Raw genomic sequence first — 17,042 nt, 5'->3', positions numbered from 1 at the left:
CCACGCACGACAGACCCTCTCTCACTCACCGCGAGGGATTCAGCTCCCAGGGCCGAAGGGGCGTGTATGTTCTTGGCGACCGCTCCCTCCTGCGACTCACCGCACCAGGACGCATCGACATTGAACATCCAAGAACCCTCAGGCGGCGGGATCCAGTGGTCGGGAGGTGACGTAACTTGTCCTTTGTGCTTCTTTTTGCTGTGATTCCATTTCTCGAATAGCATCTGTGAGGACCGGCAAGTATTGCTGTGGAGAGGATGGTCCAGCTCGGGAAGGTAGGTTTTGCAATATCCACTTGTCAACTCTGGTTATTTTCGTCGGCGAGGTGTCGAGGTTCAACCGAGAGTCTGACCAGATCTGTTTTGTCCGGTCACAAAGGAGGAGGAGATGCTCCGGAGATTCTGGGACTTTGCGGCACTCCGGGCAGAAGATGGTTTGATGGTGTTGAGGTGTAGCCGGCGACGATGCGGACGTTGGGGTCGTGGAGGGCGCGCCACCTAAATATATGCCCGTGTAGGTGAAGACATCAAATTCGACCATATTGGAGCTGAGGTTGCTCGAGTCGGAGACTTCTGCCTTGCTTAGGCACTTCGGATTTGAGGAATCTCGATGGGGAGAAATGGGTCGATGGTGACGGGCTCGCTTGTGCCACGGAGCTCATCTTTGTTGTAAAAGGAGCTGGTGTTCTTAGGTGTGGAGATCACATTGAGGTCTTGGAAAGCAGAAATGATTTGGGAAAGTTATTGAAGGAATGGTGTGGATTTTCATTTTTGGTCTTTACTTGGACGAGAGCAATGTTCCACGGCTGGAACTGCTCAATAGTTCGAGGATTAGGATCTCTAGTTTTACTAGTGATGATGTCTATGGAAATTGCTGGTGTTTTGCAATTAAAAAATCGAATTGTTAGAATGGAAATGTTTTTAGATTCTTTCATTTTGCGAAGAAAATTGCTGTTTTTTGGAATGAAAATTTGTCGAAATTGTTAGATGAGAAAATTCATGTCCTACCTCTAAACAAGCTTGGCTTGTCATTGGGGACTGAGCCTTGTCTATAACACCAACAGATTAGGCAAAAATAAGGCCAACTGCACTTACTTTTCAAATATCAAACGCATTCCCAAGCACAAAAAACTGTTGCACAGAATGCTTGTGGTCTTAACAGTATCATTCCCACATCTTAAACACTAACGGGAAATGTGAACGACAGACTCCATCTCTTGATCTTAAATTGAAGAGTATCATTCCAACAAAAGGTACTATAGCATGTCGGACTTCCGACTCTTTTAACAGCTACTTCTGGTCGTTTTTCCTTTTACCTATAGATCTTGTTGATCCAAAACTTCCAATGTCCTTCAAATGCTCCACCTGCTTCTTTTCATTTCTCTTCCTTCCTTTTCATACCATCTTCCTTTTGCTGCTGGACGAAAGAAATGCATATTACATAACAACTCGTTTATTGCCATAAAGCTCTGCCTCTGATCCTACTGTAGTGATAAATATGTGAGATGCGCTCTCTACCTTCTTAGCATTGACCACAACATTATTGGTATCTCTTGGTAGAGAAATGACTCGACTGCCTTCCCATCAACGCTATTAAGAAGCAAACAATACTCAAGTTAAAATGGCACTTATAATCATTCAAGTAGATAGTTACGTAAAAGTAAGGTTAAAAATACCTTTTGAGCGGTAACATTGTTATGATGCATCTCTGTGACTTCCTTCTCTTTGTCTGGCTATCTCTTCATCTGTTCACTTAAGAAAATAAAGTCAGAAATATTGATACAAACAGAGACTAGAAACACAGAATGAATAAACCTTACCTTCTCCTTTTGTTTCCATGGACAATTTCTTGATTTGTGGCCTCGCTTGAAGTACAAATGCCATGTGATTTCTGTGCCTGTCTTCACACTTTGAATCCATTTTTAGATTCTCCTTCCTCTGTTATCCTTTTCTCTTTAGGCCTACCAGGCATAATCCGAGGCGTTGGTGCCACCAAAGGTTCTTTATCACTGGAAGGCCAAATGAGGGAACGGTGCACATTATTAGCTAATGCCCAATGAGTGAACTGATTTTTAGACCTCTTACTCTTAGTACACTTCGTATTCAATTTGATATAATGCAAAGCTACAATAGAATTTTGACAAAAAACATTTCAAGGAGAACAGAGAAGGAAACATGGACAACTCGTAGAATCAAGACAGGTCAACAAAAGTCTAAGAACAGGAAGTGCACTAAGCTAAACTAATCAGAGTGCAACAGGGATAATAAGCAATCTGAGCACATGAAGACCGCTACAATTACTGACAATGGACATTACAAATTATTGCGCAGCTGTTTTTGAAAAATAAATGGTCAATCGGATTCCAAAATTGCATGTTCATGATAGCTGATCCTTTGTTACAACTGAGCTGCAATTTCCCAAATAGAGCTCAATTTCAAATGCACGTCACTGGACTCTAGCGACCTTGTTCTTCACACAAGAAACATTTTTACCTCTATCATTCTGACAGCAAAATCAACTGCAATAAGATCTCAATGTTGCAAAACTTTGATTCCAAGACTTCCAACCATCGTGGATACAACCATTCCAAGCCAACTTTGACAGCTTCCCAAAGTAAGAACCTGTAAGTTCTTTATTAACCCAACAAAGTTTGGCAGCCAAACATCAAATAGCTTCAAAACCAGAATCGCAACAACTCTCTGTGAATAAAGACTCCAAAAGACCTCCATGCAGGTGCCGATTATTATACCAAATCAAAATACAATCGTCCAAATTATTGGGCACTATATTAGACTAATTGGCTAGACTTTCAGTCTTTCAAAAACCTCTTAACAGATAGTTTCAGCCCTGCAATGTTTCTGTTGTTTGTAACCAGGACAATGCATGATAAAAATAGGCGAACATCCTTTACCTTTCCAAGGATGTTTCTCTTTAGAAGTGCCTTTTGAAAGCTCCTTTGGATATTTCAGCATTTACATCACAACAGGTGGAATAATAACCAAATCCTGCCAGTGAACAAAATGAAATCAATCTAGCAACTAACATCAGCAAACTACTAATAACACCCAAAGTTTACAGATCTTTGTTTGTCAAACTTAATATTAATTTTCTTTTTCTACCTTTTCAATCCAACTAATAGGCATCTAACATCATCAACCGCAGAAGCTTTGATCAAGTTGGATAGTGAATTCAACTTAAGCTGCCTTTTTTTGTGGGATATATAGTATGTTTCTTTCTTATTATGCCTGTTCACGTATCAAAATTAATGCACTGACAGTTTTTGAATGGCATATAGGATAAACGAAAGTTTCCTCAAGAAACTTATGAAAACGCTTCATGTGTGTTTTTTTTTCAGCAAGTAAATGCACTAGGAAGAGCTTATCCATAATATAAGGGAACATTTCACAATGCAGCTGATTATGTCGAAAGACATTCTCGTTCGTGTCTGCCATCTTGATCATTTGCTTGGCTCAAAAGTTCTAGTAAATGACAGATGGCATTACTAACTCTACAAACATTAAGAAGTATTCATTGGGATAATCTATTATTTGCCTTGGACTTTAGGTATATCCTGGATTCAAAGCAAATGAACATGGATTCATAGTAAGTAAAATTGAATTTGCTATTTTCTTGATTGATCCAAATAATTTACAATGGTTTTGCTTCTGGCCTGTTTCCTAGTTTGTTCATGACCAAACCACTAGGAGAAGTTGCATTTGGCGTCTCTCAACTGATATGATTTCCTTAATTAGCTAATGCATACAATTTTGTGAGATAAAGTGTGTGGAACACAATGGTTGGACAAATTTTGTCCTAAATCAGTAGCGTATGCATACTAAGGGATGCACTCTCAACATGTTCATTTTGCACCGTAAATTCATTCTTAAGCGTACCTTAGAAACATGCAGTCATGAACTGCATGGTCAATGCAAGGCCAGCTAAAACCTCACATTAGAAGGACCTCCATACAGGGTCATTTATTTAGCAATTCTCGACCTATACGATTACCTTTAGCATGCTATCAAATGCCCGTATACATCAGTTTTTACTCTATAATTCCAGCATTGCAGAATTCATTAAACGCGAAGAATCCTTATTTCTCTGCATAGGATGAAGAATCTTACCCGAAGGCTAATGATAAATGATGTACTTAGAAGGCGTTTTGATCTATTTCCATTACTGCATTATAAGCGGAAACATTATGCCAAAGCACACATTAACTTCCACGAACATTACCCCACGGATGCCTTGAATTCAAGTAAGAAAACAATAACACTATCAACCAGGAAATTCAATGGAAAGGCTTTAAATCTTAAAAGAAATTGCAAACAGGAAATACCAATGAAAATTGGGTTATAGATCTTAAAAGGGAAAAGGTAGTTTACCTGCTTTATGTACCTTTGTTAGGAATTGGGGATCATCTTAACTATTCTGACTAATCCTGATTTTAATATCCAAATTCTCTCATTGCTTCATATAAGCCCCGTGAATGTCTCTCGTAATTTCGATAAATTTGAGTTCCAAATAATTCTGGTATTGTTTTGAGTGACTTGCATCTAGAAATGTCCAATTCCACCGGTTGCCCCAATTTCTCCAGCCCTCAAAGCTCAGTCAGTTTCTCGCAATTTTGCATAACCAGACTGATCAAGTTGGTACACGATGACAAATCAGGTAAGTTCTCGATCAAGGAACATCCAGAGATAGCAATACGTTCTAGAGATGCTGACGCCTCAACCCCGGGATCTCCCAAAGTTCATGACAATTTGATAGGATCAATGTCTGTTGGGAATTCTACTGAGGACTTGTAATCCTCAATCCATAAACTTGAGCAGGATGGGAATCTCTCTAGGCTCTGAACATCATGAAGGTTTTCACGACAGTTGATTGCCAACTTATGCAAGGTGTCAAAGCAACATAAATATGGTAACCTTCCAAAGGAAGTGCACCCTGACATATTTAGCTCTTTCAAGAACTCCAACCGATCGAGACCTTGAATTTTGACTAAACTTCTACAATATTGAGCATTTAATGTCTTCACACCCTTGGATTTTAGAAGGTCCAATCTCTGAATTGAATCGCACCTAGAGATATCTATCACTTCCTAGAACTCCAACCTATAGAGACCTTGAATTTCAACTAAGTTTTTCCAATATTGAGCTCATACTCTTTGATTTTAGAAGGTCCAGCCTCTGAATTGAAGGCGCAGTTAGCGATACATTCCACTTCCAAGGACGCCAACCTATCGAGACCTTGAATTTCAACCAAGTTTTCGCAATGTTGAGCCATGAGTACCTTTAGACCCTCCAATTTTGAAAGGTCCAGCCACTTCATTGAAGCGCACTTAGAGATATCTAGCACTTTCAAGAACTCAAGCTTATTGAGGCCTTGAATTACAACTAAATTTTTGCAACAATCAACCTTTAATTCCTTCAGACCCTTGGATTTTGTAAGGTCGAGCCTTTTAATTGAATTGCAACGTGTGATAGTCAATCCTTCCAAATATTTCAATTTGTCAAGACCTTGAATTGCAGGTAAATTAGGGCAAAAATCGACATCTAATGTCCTCAGATAATTCAATTGTGAAACGTCCAGTGTTTCCATAAGTTTGCACCGAGAGATTATCAAGGATTCCAACTCGAAGGGAATGTTTAGGGATTTTTCTAAAAGTGTTGCTGGATGCTCCCAGATTAACTCGAGAAATTTGCCACCAAGTTGTAGTTCCTTGAGACGGGTTAGGTTGGAAAGTGAAGGAAATCTGCGATTTTGATGGCCGAAGTACAAATGTGTTAAGCTGGAAGGAAGCACCGATGGCAATTGGAGATTCTGGCAATCCATCAAATCAAGGCGTTGCAAGGAAGAAAGATTACGGATGCTTTCTGGCATTTCCCCTTTTAGACATGGGCACTGTGAAGCATTTAATTCTCGGAGCTTTCTCAGTTTTCCAATATCTTTGGGTAATTCTTTTATCTGAGTTACACTAATATTCAGAATTTCTAGGTTTTGCAAAGCCCCTATGCTGTCTGGTAATTCTTTTATTCCACTGTAATTCAAAACCAGTTGCTCCAGTGCTTCTAATTTTCCCACTTCTGCTGGCAGCCCCTTGAGCGACCAACATGCCCTCAAGTCCAAGCGTACCAGACTCTTCATGTTTCCTATGCTGTCTGGTAGTGAAGAAATGTCAGAACAATATGCTAGAAAGAGTTGCTCCAGTGCTTCCAATTTACCAACTTCTGCTGGCAGTTCCTGGAGCCCACGACATTTCGTCAAATCCAAGCATACCAGACTCTTCATGTTTCCAATCGAAGAGTCAATTTGCTTTATTCCCCGACAATGTGCAAGGATCAGAACCTCTAAATTCTCGAAAGCTGAGAGGAAGGAAGTTTTTTCTAAATATCCACAGTCTCTAAGGTTGAGATATTTTAGCTTCTTCGCCATCTGATAAAAAATATTATAATTTTCGAGAGGTTAGCCCAGAGTGATTATGATTCAAAAGAAAAGAAAAAATAGACTTGTTCTTCCATCTTACCATGAAAGAACTCCATCCTCGCCATTCATCGGATATCTTGCTTGCCAATAAATTGAGTACAACTAATTCCTTTGGATGAAAATTCTTTGCTTCAAAAGTCGAGGGACATCTCTGCCATTGAAGCCATTTTAACTTCTTAATTGAGTTTTTAAAATCTCCACTAAAATGTGCCCCACTCGTGCGAAGGAACCTTAGATTCCTTAACTTATTGAATAGTTTGCCTGTGAGGATATCACCACCTTGGTCAGCTGTTTTGCCGAGGCCTTCTGAGCTGTCTTTCCTAAGACAAATGGCCTCAATCTTTTTTGTTCCCTATAGATAAGAATCAATGTTCATCAACACTATTAATATTTATATCCAATTACAATAATCTAATATCATTTGTTCATATCTCTATCAACATGCATCGATGTCTTTTAGAGATTAGCAAAGTCAAGATATAATTCCTTCCTTGGCCAATAAACTGTATTTACAAAGGCTAACAAAGTGAAGGATGTTAACTTTGATTTTGAAATTGGTCCATAAGTACTTGGATCTTAATAAAATTTATGTTCTCTTTCTTCGTGTTTTATTTTATTATGAATAATAGTTTATAGTTTCTTTTTTTTTGGCTAGAAAAAAAAACGTAATTTCACACTTCGATCTAATGGCTCACATAGGGTCAAACTTAACGATTTGTTAATCACTCTTCTTTCCTGTAATGTAGCTTCATTACTATACTAGCTAGGACGCACATGCAATACGCGGTATTTAAGTAAATTACAACGTGCAAAATCAAAAAGTTGATATGATCAAATAGAAATAGATTTTCTCTTTCTGTAATTCAAATTAGATGTCCAAATGAACTCCAATCACGTAGAGACATAGTCATTGTAATAATTGTGACAATTGGGAAATACAAACTGTTCTTGACATACAGAAAATTCAACCTAAGAAAGTCCTTTTCTTTTCCGCTTTTTATTATGTATAATTTTCGTGTATCTTACTCGATTGTGCTACTTACGGTTAATAGAAAAAATGACATATACTGGTTTTTGTTTTTTCCATTGGATTCATAACTAATTATGAGTAACTAAACTTGTGATAGTAGTTATATTAATATCCTATGTGATTTTTATTTTATGAAAAGTAACTTGAAATATAAATTATATTTATGCTCTCTATAACTTATTATTGTAGCATAAATTATCACTTAATTATAGATTACAATCTGATATACTATAAATCAACCATAATTTTAAATAATTGAAATTTCCAAGTATGATAAACAATCCTTATTTTGTTTTAATTTAAAATAATTAATTATTAAAAATGTAAAGTCATTTCTGAATTATGAAAATTGAAGTTATTCTTGGCTACATGGAATAGCTATTAATTCCTTGGCCCCCTAGGAATAGCTATTCCTGATTTTGAGAGAGTAGGTATTTCATGAATAGCTATTTCTAACCTATTTTTTGAATCCAACGAACGAATAATTGCTTCATCAGAATGAACTAGAAATCTAATAGCTATTGCTGCGAATCAAATGTGTAGCAATCTCTCGGTGAGAAAAATCACTTATGCATAAGAAGTTAAGAAATAATACAGAAAATTCATGAATTTTTAAATATACGTCAGTTTCTCCGAACCAGAACGTTTCTTATGGTACTTCACAACGTTGTGCAAGACTTCATGGATGCTTAGAGGAGAATGACATGTTCAGTGGAGAAGGAATTAGATTTCAACAGCTAAAAGGAATCCAAAAGAAGAGTAGTTAAACAAATGGAAGCAACCTCCGAGAGAAGTAATCATACTCAAATTATTTATTTCCCTGATAAACCTCCCTCTCAGACTATCAAGAAATCCTATCGGTCATCAAAACTCGTTGTTTTCAAGTGTGTAGCTTTTTCATCTTCAACAATCGACAGAGTTTGAGTATACTCGTGGCCAAATTCCAAAAACAAGCCTAGCCTTTTGTTTTTGGGACAAAAGCAATACAATCCTTCAAACTCTAAAGAAAAAAAAAACCTAACCGGGACAAAAATAATACAACCTTCCGAACGTACCAAAAAAAAAGCTCAACCTTTTATCTTGGGACAAAACGGACTCCCATTACAAGTTCCGTCCATTATTATCATTAAATCATCACAAATACCCTACATGGCTCATTGTGCTGACACACAGCGAGCCACACCAACCAACACAATAAACGGCATCGTTTTTATTTATTTATAATCTTTGTCAACAAACTTAGGCTGCGTTTGGTCGACCGGATAAAAGCCAGGATGGGATATGTTTTATCCTATCCTGTATTTGATGGTGGTCGAGGATAGGATAAGGTCGGATATAGACCGGATAAAAAAATCCGAGGGGGGGTGGGATAGACCTGGATAGGATTTCTAATGCCTATTTTTCCAGAAACCCTACGCTCCACTCGCCGTCATCTTCATCCCCACACCTTGTACGCTTTCACCAAAAAAATTTCTCAGCTTTTTGTCCTTCACCAACTCCTCCGGACCCGTGAATAGCAAAAAAAAAAAATTATCCTATCCGACTTTAAATCCGTAGTCCACCAAACAGTGGATAGGATATGAAGAAATCCCAGGATTTCTTATCTTATCCTATCCAGTCCTATCCTGTTTAAAAATCCGAACAACCAAACGCAGCCTTAGTATATAATTTTTGTTACCACATTTTTAGCATTTGGTAAGTGTCGTTTGTGGTCATGATTAATGGGGTTCATTGGCATGTCAGCACCATGAGCCATGTAGGATGACGTGTAGCGACTTAAGGAGACAGAATTTGTAACACACATCATTTTTGTCCTTGAGCTTTTCTTCTTTTTAGAATTTTTGAGGTTGTATTATTTTTGTTCCTTGTTCAAAAGGTTGTGCCTCTTTTTTTTTTTTTTGCATTTGACTGTATACTCCCAAATATCCAAGGAGTGAGTTATGAATGTGTTTCAATTATGCTTTAAATGTCTTTCGTTTTCTTTATTTGTAAGTCGTCCTAGTGCTCATTCCATGCTTCGCACTTCACATTTTTTTTTATCAAAGTTGATTGTACTTTTTGATAACACATGAAGATAACTTTATATATTTTGATTAAATGTAGGAATAATCTTAAAAGAAGATCTTGTATCAGTTTTATCAAATAATGTACCTTTTCAGTTGTAAAAGTTAGTTATACCAATTTAGTTAGACAAAAAATATACAGCATACTTATTTTTCTTTTGGTTGGTTTAGTTTATTTTATGATGTGATACAAAAGACAGAATAAATTGACATCAGCTTTGACATTGCTAATATATCAATTGGCTCTTGAGGTTATAAATAGGTCGCATGTTGAAAACGAAACAAGTGCTAGTCTTTTGAGCAACAACTTTGAATCAAACTGAATGATGGATTCAAAGTAATAGAGTCCAAACTATGATTAATTTCACAAATACAATAAAATCACATACTTAATTATATACAAAATATAATTTTAGAGTATTTATCTCCGGGACATTTATGTGATAAAAATAAGACGTTTCTCTTTTTATGTGGAAAAAATAAGTCATTGCATGAAATACGCTAAAACGTTATGGATGTCTATATATGTTCCTGTTCTTGGTAAAAAAAGTAACTCCTAACCTAATATTAAATAAAATAAATATCCCTTCCATTTTCAATTAGGGTATAATGATTGATATTTCATGAAAAATGTGGGCACGGTTACTCCAATCGTATTAATTCTAACACCTACAGATTAGAATTCTATGGTTTATATATCCTAAGTAGTTATTGTTCACAGTAGCATAGTCAAGTTATTTGTTGCAAGTGTCAAGGACGTAACCCACTCAATTATATTAATTCAGATTTTTTCAATGTAGAATACCCCTTTTAAATTTCTAATAAATTTGAAAGTACCTCATTCTTGGAAAAAACTTCGTAATGTACACTTGAGTAAGATAAATCTCAGATAAGCTGCAATACTTACTAAGAGAGAGCAACCTCCTAATTTATAATCATAATCATGTAAATTGAATGACACGAGGAAAATAATATTAGATTCACTAGAGCAAGCACTAAGTAGAGCACCAACATCACTCTGACAATAAAACATGGACTAAGGGAGAAAAAGAAGAGAAACGGTTACCTCATCTTCCTCTAGCACTTTCAAGGCTTCCTTAGAGTCCCATAACTTGCTACGGTACCGAGGCTCATTCTCATTTTCCTCGCAAACGATCCATCTACCAAGATCTCTCAATTGGTCATGCATTTTAAGCATATGATCCTCTCCAACTTTTATTAATGACATAAATCTCAATACTTCAATTCCCTCCTTCGGGAAAAATTCACAGTCGTCCCACATGTAGAATGCGATTCTCTCATCAGTGCCAATGAGAAAACAAGCAATATCCAAAAATATTTGCTTTTGTCCTTTGTCTAATGCTTCATAACTTATCCTTAACTTTTCTTGCACTTTCCTATGAGGAACTTTTTTTAACTTCTCTATTGTACCTCCCCATTGTGTTGCCTTTTTTCCGCAAAAAAAGGAACCTAAAACCTCAAGAGATAAAGGAAGCCCTCCTGCTGTGAATAAAACTTCATTTGTGAGTTCCTTGAATTCACTTGGAGGAGCGTCCATTCGAAACGCATGTCTACTAAACAGAATCAAAGATTTATTCTTATCCAATTCCTTGTGTTCATGTTTGTAGTCCACATTCGCTTTGTCAAGAATATCCTCATTTCTGGTGGTAATAATGATCACACTTCCCGAAGAAAACCAATTGTGATTTCCAACCAAAGCCTTCAACTGATCATCATCATCCACATCATCAAAAATAATGAGGACTTTCTTACCTTTAAACTTAGATGAGAGGAAGCTGATCCCTTCATCCTTATTATAGACTTGATCTTTTTGCTTCAATATAGCAAAGATTAACTGATTCTGCAAGTACTCAAGGCCTTTACGTTTACATAGTTCCCTAATATCAGCAATGAAGCTACAATACTCAAATTGGTGGGAAAGTTTGTTGTAGATAGTTTTAGCAAGAGTTGTCTTACCAATGCCTCCCATTCCGTGAATGCCAACAAATAGGGTAACACTGGAATTTTTATCTACAAATTTCATAATCTCCTCCACATGACTATCAATTCCGACCACATTCTCAGGAATAACCAATTCAAACTCTTTCTTCAGCTCGCTCAACACCTTTTGGACAATTGATTTCACCAATTTTCCTTCATATCTGTCAAATGTGACAAGAGTTCAAATATGTGGCAACAGTAATTTTGTATTGTTTGTCTAATGATAGCATGATAATAAAATAAATCTGGGGATAATTGGAAAACTTAAAGAGTTGTTTTTGCCACACCTCCATTTACTATCTTATATGCTAAGATTAAAAGTGGGAAATGGTGATGGTTGCTTCTCATGGCGTGCCTCATTCCGTTATTACTATGATGTAATTAATTGAGCTAGACAAAATTTGAGGTATCACTAATGAATTGAATATAATATAAATTATCGATATGAATGTAATTTTAAACTTGTTGTTTGTTAAAGATATTAGGGATGATGTGGACGTAACATTGAAAGCTTTCTAGAGCATTTGAATAGGCAAAAATCCAATAAGCCAGCCCATATGAGAGTTCAGCCATCAATCAATAAAGAGTTCATAACTTTTAATAGAATTCAGCTCCTGAAAATCGTTCAGAGTGCTATATTATTACTACCTGAATACAATTGAGGGGATTTATCTTTATTTGCACAATTCTACACACTTACAAGTTTCTGCTCCTGTTATGAATTTAGTATCATTCTAGATTTGTATTCTTATCAATTTTCACTGCGTTATGGGATGATAACAGGTTGTGCTTTATTTTCCTTTTGAGTATCTATGTTCTATGACTATAATTGATCTAATATTTATTTGATTGGGAAGCAGAAGAATTATTTTTCCCCGAAAGAAGAACATTGCTTCAATTTATGCAGGAGTGTGAGATAGAAAGATGTGTTGAAGATAGGAAAATGGATTGAAAATTATTTAAACAAACATATAATACAGAAAATCGTTTTTCCTTTTCTTATATATGTCATCATTATATATAACCAGTGAAATGTTACTTTTATAAAAATAATTCCAATGGCAACTAATCAACGACATTAATGATTACAGATAAAAAAAACGACATTAGTGATTTGATAAATGTAACCTGAGAAGATAAAGAATTATGGTTTTGACAGTCAACATGTACGGCATATGATGTCATGAGCTTTAAATAGGAGCCACCGATAAGTTGTACTATTAATCTCAAATAAATATGTAATTAGAAAAGTTTGTGATGAAGATCAGTGCAGCTTATACTATAAATATGAAAAAAAAATGACACAATGTTCAGAAATCTTTGGATATAAAAGTAAAATATAATGTAGAACTTGTTATATTATTCAAGCGAATGGGATCCTAACAATTAAATCTATAATTGGATTGGTCAATATCCTTAAAGTAATTCTAAAGAGAAGAATAACTTATAGAACTCTTACTGCTTTTTCTTTATTAAACAAAATTAAAAGGAAGAAAATGAATCAGGTAGGAATCAGAGAAGTAATTCCCACACAAATTAAAAGAAAGTAGAGAATGTCTTGGTGAAAAAATGAAGTACCCTTTGGCTTCCCATGCTTTCAAGGAACAGACTTTAATGAGTGCCTGCTTCCATTTCTCCAAAGTCGTTGGGTCGAAATACTTCTCACGCGAATGAAATGCATCTCCAAAACTCCTTTTTTGATATCGCACGTCAGCTGGTTTCACTTTATAGAATATAGGCAACACTATAATTCCCGTGTTATCATTCTTGCACTCCATTATTTGAACCAATTCATCTAGGCACCATTTGCTCGAACCATAATTCACGGAGAGAATGGGAATCAGGATCTTACTGTTCTTGATGGCCGCCGAAAGATCTGGGCCGATCTCCTCGCCTTGGCGGAGCTCTTCATCGTCTCTGAAAGCACAAATTCCGGCATCGACGAGCCCGTTGTAGAGGTGATCAGCGAAGCCATCTCGAGTATCTGGTCCTCTAAAACTCAAGAACACCTCATAGTGATTTCCAGTCAGCGTGGTTTTAGTTTCTGTTGGAGACGAACTGGATCCTCCGGATCTAGCTCCCGTCGGTGCAATCAACGAACCAGATGTGCCAGTATTAGCATCTTCTACATTTTTACGCACACTAGCTTTCTTCTTATTGAGAATATAGAACGCGAGCCCAAGGAGAAGAATCGGTGCCACGAGCACGGCGAAGAAATGCCCAAAAATGGGATGATGCATTTTGTCTTTGCTCTGACTCTGCCCTTGATTTTTGCTTTCAAGTCTGACGGAGAAGAAAACCAGAATGCCTCTCAGGAAATACGAGATGCCTGCCTAGGAAGAAGACAATATGTGAGGAATAATGACGCAGAACAATGGAAAGAAAGATGACCAAAGGAAATAGACTAGTGCTGTTAAAATTTCAATACCCAAGTGTTGGAGAAGATGAAAAGTGGGGAGAGAGAGCGAGAGAGCTTCAAGTTGCAGAGCGGTTCTCACTTGCCAAATAAGAAAAAAAGTTAAGAGTTGGCCTGAACTGCACGTGACAAGCAATGAGTGCGGTCGCATGTTTCCAGAAAAAGTGGTCAAAATAGACAGCTTTAGTCCCTGTGCTTTGCACCGTTGAACTTTCCTTTTTTTTTTTTTGATTTCCACAAGAAAAAGGTATTTTGGTGTATATGTATATATATATATATAAAAGCTTTTGATCCCACTTGAAATTTTGCCCACTCACTTTGAGCCTGTTACATATTGTAGTATAAGATGGATAAACTCCATTTTACGATTGAAATGTTATATTATCAACAATCACTTATGCGAAAAAAAAATTGTCACAACATATGTTAAGGATCATAAGTAATATATATGTTTCTTTTTATTTCATTTGGTACCCGTCTCTGTCCTTAATTTCGTAAGGAAATTAAAATGGCTTTACTCTTTTGGTTTTACTTTATTCTTGAAAACATCAAAGAGCAACCGAAAGTATCACAGTAGCGACATTATGCATACATGGTAAGATTTTCTTGTTTATAGTGAAAGATGATGTAAGTTATGACCATAAATGTCGAAAAAAAGTATTTACTTGCAAGTCTTGGTCTAAATAGGAAAATGTTAGTTTTAGAAGTCTTAGCTTGAGGGGAAAAATTTTACATATAAAGTCTTTGGACAGAAACTCTAAATTGATCCATTTTACTTATTCATCGAATCTATGAAATGGACATCATAAAGTTGAAAGGTCGGGACACTTTCTGAGAAAATTACGATTCCATGACATTCTAATGCATAACTGAAAGTTCATATTCCCCATGATAATGTTGACAGTGTAGGACAATTTTAATAGCAAGCGGAAAGCTCAAGATTCTCTAGAATATTAGCTTAAAGAGATGGAAAATTCACTTTTTCTAAAAATGTTTGTTTTTTGTTTTGAAAAAAAAAAGAAATGAGAGTTGTCCAAATTTCCACTCTAGTATAATTATTCCCACCTATGAATGCTAGTACCCAATCATTTACTAAAACACATTTATAATTATTCCCACCTATGAATGCTAGTACCCAATCATTTAAAGCACATTTAAACCCATAGTTTTCAACTACTTATTTTTTTCCTACATCTGCCTTACTTTTTCTAACTATAAATTTCTTGTTGAAATTAGAAAAAATAAAGCTTAAATAGTCAAAGTAAATATGATTATTATTGTAGCTAACGAAGATGACTACTTTTCAAAATATATATTTCATGAGTACCTTAATTATAGTCATCACATATATACACACACATTGTCAATCTCACCGATGGATCCTCTTTTAAAGAATATAACTGTAATTTCATGAAGCAATAAATCAAGAACATAGTTCTCAAGCTCAATTCTCACCCTCTCAAACCCTCTAATCCACAATTTCCATGAGACAGCCCCAACTGGCATTTCTTCAAACAACGGAAGACGACGTAGCCGAAACAGTGCAATCCCGAAAGAGCAGATCTAAAGCAAATTAGGGACCAAAAACAAGGCAGCAAATGAGATCTAGGATTCAGGAAACCATGTTGGGGACAACGGCCGAGTCAACCACATGATGTGGGGGGAGACGACGTAGCCGAAACAGTGCAATCCCGAAAGAGCAGATCTAAAGCAAATTAGGGACCAAAAACAAGGCAGCAAATGAGATCTAGGATTCAGGAAACCACGTTGGGGACAACGGCCGAGTCAACCATGATGTGGGGGGACGAGGACGAGTTACCTTGTGATCTGACTCGGAGGCGAGAGCGGAGGAGAGCAGGAGGAGAGGGAAGAGAGAGAGGAGAGAGAGGGATCGGCGGATGGGAACCACGGCGGTCGCCGGTGAGAGTCTAACTTGAGGGTTGGAAGTCGAGGCGTTCTCGTTCTCTCTGTACCTGAGCTTCCGCATCAACAAAAGAGATTTACAGGTAGCTTGGGTTGGGTTAGGTAAAAATGTTGACCATTTAAAACCATTCAAGATCCGCATTTAATTGAGCTTTACAGCTCAAACCCATAATAACACATTCATTAATAATAGGTCAAACCACATCGGACCCATTTCATCAAAAATAGGTTTAAAAATAAGTCATCAGCCTATTTTGACACCTCTAATGGTAAGTTATCCCCATAAATGCCACCAAAACGTATCTCCTTGCAAGTCTTGGTCTAAATTAGAAAACAATAATTTTATAAGTCTTAGTTTGAGGGGGAAAATTTTGCATCTAAAGTCTTTGGATCTGAATTGATCCACTGTACTCACTCATCATATCTACGATATGGACATCCTCCCTCAATTTCTAATTTAAATTGATAAAGTTGAAAGTTCAGGACATTTTCCAAGAAAGTTAAGATTCCATGACATTTTAATACAAAAATGAAAGATTATACTCCCCATGATAGAGTTGAAAGTTCATCTTAAATGATAAGAATTTGTTAAAAATTAATGAATATAGCCATCTTAATATAACTAAATAAGATATTTTAACAAAAATAATAAACACAAATTTTATAAAATGGAAAAGGCCTCAATAACAAAAAGGTCAAATGACAAAGTTGGTCAGTTGTAATTAGGGGTGATCGGTTCCTGGTCCAGTCTGGTCCCACCCCGGAACCGGGAACCGGACCGGAGGGACCGATTCCCAATTTTCGGAACTGTAGACCGGACCGGAGGGACTTGGAACTGGACCGGACCGGACCCGGTCCGGTCCGATTCTCGGGCGGTCCAATGGAACCGGTCGAGAAGGAGGCAGGGAGGTTTGTGCTGGTTTCTCTTAAGGATCACTACGCGAAGAAGGCACTCACGGGAAGACTCAGAAAATTGACGAAGGAAAACGTGCACACAGAGAAGGCCTCCACTACTGCAATTCTCGCATTCAAAGAACGACTGGGACTGACATGGGGCTTTCTTCTCTCCTCTTCTCAACAAAGAGAGCTCGTATGTTTCACTAATGGAAACGCCAAAAAGAAA

At 36.9% G+C, this 17,042-nt stretch overlaps 1 protein-coding gene and 1 pseudogene across 1 annotated transcript; both read right to left on the bottom strand.

Moving 5' to 3' along the window:
* Positions 1-4,246: 4,246 nt before the first annotated feature.
* LOC130136262 (protein SUPPRESSOR OF npr1-1, CONSTITUTIVE 1-like) lies at positions 4,247-6,023 on the bottom strand (annotated as a pseudogene).
* A 4,041-nt stretch (positions 6,024-10,064) lies between these two features.
* Positions 10,065-13,962, bottom strand: LOC130136261 (disease resistance protein L6-like). Its single transcript, XM_056306487.1, has 2 exons — positions 13,159-13,962; positions 10,065-11,741 (listed from the first exon to the last, which is right to left on the bottom strand). The coding sequence occupies exons 1-2, from the start codon at positions 13,818-13,820 to the stop codon at positions 10,616-10,618; spliced, it is 1,788 nt and encodes a 595-aa protein (XP_056162462.1). The 5' UTR covers positions 13,821-13,962; the 3' UTR covers positions 10,065-10,615.
* Positions 13,963-17,042: the final 3,080 nt, after the last annotated feature.

The sequence above is a fragment of the Syzygium oleosum genome, unplaced genomic scaffold (genome assembly GCF_021117445.2).
Source record: "Syzygium oleosum isolate NSW1041296 unplaced genomic scaffold, Sole_v2.1 Sole_v2.44, whole genome shotgun sequence".
Taxonomy (NCBI): Eukaryota; Viridiplantae; Streptophyta; class Magnoliopsida; order Myrtales; family Myrtaceae; genus Syzygium; species Syzygium oleosum.
Note: the sequence above shows the minus strand (reverse complement) of the source record. Positions and strands in the feature narration are given on the sequence as shown.

What these genes read in the sequence shown, in the direction of transcription:
- LOC130136261 (XM_056306487.1), bottom strand. Translation starts at nt 13,820, where the DNA reads ATGCATCATCCCATTTTTGGGCATTTCTTCGCCGTGCTCGTGGCACCG. An exon ending in AAAGCATGGGAAGCCAAAGG is followed by an intron (nt 11,742 to 13,158) that starts GTACTTCATTTT and finishes CACATTTGACAG; the next exon opens with ATATGAAGGAAAATTGGTGA.